Genomic DNA, 4855 nt, shown 5'->3' with positions numbered 1-4855 from the left:
AGGCAGAGCGGGAGGGGGAGGGGTGGGGGGCAGAGAGAGGGAGACACAGACTCTGAAGCAGTCTCCAGGCTCTGAGCTGTCAGCACAGATCCCAATTCAGGGCTTGAGCCCACCAACCGTGAGATCATGACCTGAGCCAAAGTTGGATGCTTAACCACTATGCCACCCAGGTACCTTGAACCACAGTCAAGATTTTAATGGTTAAGTCAGCAACTTTCTCACTGTTGTCCTTAACTTTTTTTTTCAAGTTTATTTGTTTATTTTGAGAGAGAGAGAGAGAGAGTGCTCACGTGAGAGTGGCAGAAAGGGAGAGCGAGAATCCCAAGCAGGCTCCACACTGTCAGCGAAGAGCCCGATGTGGGGCTCAATCCCAGGAACCATGAGATTATACCTGAGCCAAAATCAAGGATAGGACGTTCAGCTGAGCCACCCAGGTGCCCCTGTCCTCAACTTTTGACAAGGGAGGAAGGAAGGGAGCCAGGAAGGAAGGGAAAAAGGAAGGAAGGAAAAATAAAAATCTTCAGGGATCCTGAGACTTTTTTTCAAGAATTTTAGAGGTTTGGATTTATTGATTTTTATACTACCAACTATTTAAGAAACAGGATTATCTCTTGTCTTTAATATTCACTGTCCCCTCCCTTCCCAACACTCCCCCTGCAGCAATTTACGAATGAGGTGTTTTCAATGATCTTTGCACACAGGCTGAGATGAAAGATTGCCTTGGAATTCAAAGAAAGGATTTGGGGCCTTGTGTCACTTGTGTGGCTGCAACAAAGAGATGAAATTAGCTCTCTTGGTGACCTTCCTAGAACTACCTGGGATTATCTTGTCTCAATCTGTAAACTCCTTCTGGGGTAAGGACAGTGGGTGGCCCAGAACAGCATCAGCATATAAGTAATTACTATGTACTTTTTTGATGATGATGATGATGATGATGATGATGATGAAGATAGTATTAGGCACTTTGGAGATTTAGAAAATATTCAAATGTTGAATTGTCCTTGGAGATCCTCCCCAGCTAGCTTCTCCAGCACCCTGAATTCCTTTAGCAGAGCAGAGTGAAGGTCTTTAAAGCCTGTCTTCAAACCCAATCAAGAGCAAGTTTTTCCCTGGGAGTGTGGTAAGTTCCCACCTGGTGTGTTCATGCTTGAGTTTATCTTCTGGCTTTTTATCATCTGTGTGTGGTGTGTGTGTGTGTGTGTGTGTGTGTGTGTGTGTGTGTGTTTTAAAGATTTTTTTAAGTAATCTCTACATGGAATGTGGAGCTAGAATTTACAACTCTGAGATTAACAGTCTCATGCTCTACTGACTGAACCAGCCAGGCACTCCCATGATCTGTATATTTTTAAAAATCATTCTTTAATAAGAAAATTATTATCCAGACTTTTATACTCGTGCAAACATATATCTAGGTTTTTGTTTTAATCTGAACAAAGGTTTAATTTGAACATGTTGTATTGTGTGTTCTGCAACTCGCTTCTTCTTCCTAACAATAAATCCTGGATATTTTTCTCTGCCAAGATACCTAGATCTGCCTCATGTTGGCGATTCTTTGTCCTTGTACCTGCGTGATTCTCTGAGCGCCAGTTTTCGGCCTGGCTCTCTTCCTTCCCGGGGTACGCGACCGCCGGACCTCATGGGGTGCGTTGCCCCGGGAGGCCCCGACAGGGTTTGGCGGGTGGGCGGAGTCCCGGGCCGCACGGGACATGCAGATGAGGTGGGCGGAGCCCCCACATATACCCTGGGTTAGCGGCTGGCCGGCGCGCCGGGCTTTGGCGGACTCAGAGGCACCCTGCAGAACCTGCTTCCCGGAGCGCAGCGGAGCCTGGTCCCGGGCTGTCCCCGGAGCGGGCCATGCCCCCGCGGGAGCTGAGCGAGGCCGAGTCGTCCCCGCTCCGGGCCCCGACCCCTCCCCCGCGGCGGGGCAGCGCGTCCCCGGAGCTGGGCATCAAGTGCGTGCTGGTGGGCGACGGCGCCGTGGGCAAGAGCAGCCTCATCGTCAGCTACACCTGCAATGGGTACCCCGCGCGCTACCGGCCCACAGCGCTGGACACCTTCTCTGGTACGTTCAACGGCCCCGGCGGCCGCGTGGCTGGGGGTGGGGTTGTGCATCCAGGGGCTGCGGCAGGCGCGGGGACTGGAGGGCAAGGAAGCGCCACGGGAGGGGGACGGAAGCAGGCCCCGAGGTGGCGCTGGTGAGGTCTAGTAGGGCCCAAGATGCTCTTCCTGACTCGCTGTCTCCCGCCCTGACCCTGCAGTGCAAGTCCTGGTGGATGGAGCCCCGGTGCGCATTGAGCTCTGGGACACAGCGGGACAGGTGAGAAGTTGGGCGCGGCCTCTAATGGTCTGGGAGAAGGTGGGCTGGAGGGTGGATAAGAAATGGAGATGGTCTTGGGCCTTTGGAGTCTCAGGTCGGCAACCTCAGGTGACGAGCAGATTCCTGTTCCCTGCGGCAGGGAATAATCCTACTAATGATCTGGCCTTACCATCCTAGGAAGATTTTGACCGCCTTCGCTCCCTTTGCTACCCGGATACTGATGTCTTCCTGGCCTGCTTCAGCGTAGTGCAGCCCAGCTCTTTCCAGAACATCACAGAGAAATGGCTGCCCGAGATCCGCACTCACAACCCCCAAGCTCCTGTGCTGCTGGTAGGCACCCAGGCCGACCTGAGGGACGATGTCAATGTATTGATTCAGCTGGACCAGGGGGGCCGGGAGGGCCCAGTGCCCCAACCCCAGGCTCAGGGGCTAGCGGAGAAGATCCGGGCCTCCTGCTACCTCGAGTGCTCTGCCTTGACGCAGAAGAACTTGAAGGAGGTGTTTGACTCAGCTATTCTCAGTGCCATTGAACACAAAGCCCGGCTGGAGAAGAAATTGAACGCCAAAGGTGTGCGAACCCTCTCTCGCTGCCGATGGAAGAAGTTCTTCTGCTTTGTTTGAACAGCCACAGCAGCTAGGGAGTAATAGGCATAAGACCACAGACTTCTGGAAACTGGGGTACTGGGGCCTTTGAGGGGGATACTGGCAGGGCCAGGCCACCTCATGGGACTTAGTTCCACCTGAACACTGTGAGGACACAGGCCTCTAATTGCCCACTGTAATATGCAAGGGTGGGCCCAGGGCCTGGAGGAGGCAAGGCTCTGAGTTGGATTTCTGTGGTCAAAGATCACAGAGAAATCCCAGCACTTTGATTTTGTGGGGTGGTCCTAGCAGTGTCATCCACCGCTAAGCAGTTTGGGATCCAGCTCCCAGTTTCTTACCAGGAGACCTCAGGTCAGCCTGGCTGAATTAGGACCCCTTGTGGTGGTCCCCACCCCTTCCTTGGCACAGGGGTGAGGAAGAGCCTGGCAAGAGCAGGAGGGTGGAGAACTTAGGGAGCCGTTTGGGATGGACTGGATAAGACAGAGGTCAATGAGAGATTGAAAGGGAGCAGAAAGTGAGGCCTTGGAGCCTTGGGGCTGGAGGGAGGCTGGTGAGGAGGCAGGTCAGAGGGCTAAGCTTGGAAGAGCAAGGAGAGCAGAGAAGTGGGGCAGCTGAGGAGCAAGGCTGACACCTGGGCTGCCCTCAGGCCCCAGGGCCACGGTGGGCGGGGCTGGTCCCTGGGAAGAACTGGGACTCAGGGCTCCCTAGGCACTGCCCAAACTGGCTGGGCCAGGAGCAGGGCAGGAAGTGAGAGGCAGGGCCCAGCAAGAGGAGGGGGAGGAGCTGCAAACTAGAGCCTGAAGGAAGAAGGGGCTGGGGTCGCCCCTTCCTCCAAGGCCACAGCCTAGAAGGTAGAGAGCAGTACAGAGTCTGCAAATAAAGCCTTAAGTTTCTGAAGCTGCTGTCTCTGTGTCAGTTCCTGGAGCTGTCTGCCCATTGCTCTCTCAGAGCCCTCTTCAGGACCCAATAGCCAGGATAGATAGGTTGGGTACTGAAGGACTGAGGCTAGACTGAGAGGTGGGGCTGCACTAGATGAGACAGTGTGATGGGAACTGGACTGGGGGGGGGGGGACAGGTCTGGGGCTCCCCACTTGGAGCTTAGCTGGTTCCCAGGAGAGCTAGCGTGGGAAGCAGCCTAGGAACGGGTTTCCCCAGGTGTCAGCGCCAGAGCTGCTTTCCCATGACCTCACCAGGCGGGTAGTGCCCCTCCCCTCTTCCCCTCCTTTCTAGAGCACCTCGCTCATCACTGGGGCTCTGGGCAGTGCTAGGCCCTCTAACCTTCCTGCTCTGATCCTTCTAACTGTCCACAGGGTCTCGGGGTAGGGGGCCACTTGGCTCAGAGCCTGAGAATGACATAACTCCATACAGCCTAAACCTCAACCACTGGCCAAACTTCTGGGTCAAGTTGGTTGGACCTAGTCTTCAGTCTTGGCACTCAAAGTCCACATAAGGACCGACTAAAGGTCAAGGTGCGTGTTTTCAGTAATTTAAATAGCAGTTTAGACCCAGAAATCCTGGGGAGTGAGGGTTTATTGGGTGATGACTTGGAGAGGAGCAGGGATCCAGAGAAGATTCCCTGGAATTGGAGCTAGAAGAAAACTTTAAAGGGTACCTTGGGGGGAAACACACACTTTCTTTACCCACAAAGAAAGTGAGCCCTGGAGAAAAAAGGTAATACCTCAAGTGCAAACTAGAGTTCCATACATGGGTAAGTGTTATTCCTATGGAGAGGTATTTCTAAGGCACACCTGCTAAGCAACTGCTGGGCTAGGTGAGTGTGCACTCTTGTCCCAGCCCGGCTCCCTCTGCAGGAAGTAACAGCTGCCTGTGTAAAGAGCAGGGCTGAGGGACAGAAATCCTAGTCAAGTGAAATCTTAGATAATCTCCCAATTTAGTTTTAGCCAAGACTATCCAGCTCCTGTCCCACCAGGGCCC

The 4855-nt window shown here is 53.7% G+C and overlaps 1 protein-coding gene across 1 annotated transcript; it reads left to right on the top strand.

Moving 5' to 3' along the window:
- The first annotated feature begins 1741 nt into the window (after nucleotides 1-1741).
- RHOV (ras homolog family member V) lies at nucleotides 1742-3817 on the top strand. Its single transcript, XM_040492320.1, has 3 exons — nucleotides 1742-2062; nucleotides 2259-2317; nucleotides 2495-3817. Exons 1-3 carry the CDS (start codon nucleotides 1855-1857, stop codon nucleotides 2936-2938), a joined length of 711 nt encoding a protein of 236 aa, XP_040348254.1. The 5' UTR covers nucleotides 1742-1854; the 3' UTR covers nucleotides 2939-3817.
- Nucleotides 3818-4855: the final 1038 nt, after the last annotated feature.

This window comes from Herpailurus yagouaroundi, unplaced genomic scaffold (genome assembly GCF_014898765.1).
Source record: "Herpailurus yagouaroundi ecotype Mexico unplaced genomic scaffold, PumYag 184, whole genome shotgun sequence".
Taxonomy (NCBI): domain Eukaryota; kingdom Metazoa; phylum Chordata; class Mammalia; order Carnivora; family Felidae; genus Herpailurus; species Herpailurus yagouaroundi.
The sequence above is the reverse complement of the archived record's forward strand: the minus strand, read 5'-3'. Positions and strand labels throughout refer to the sequence as shown.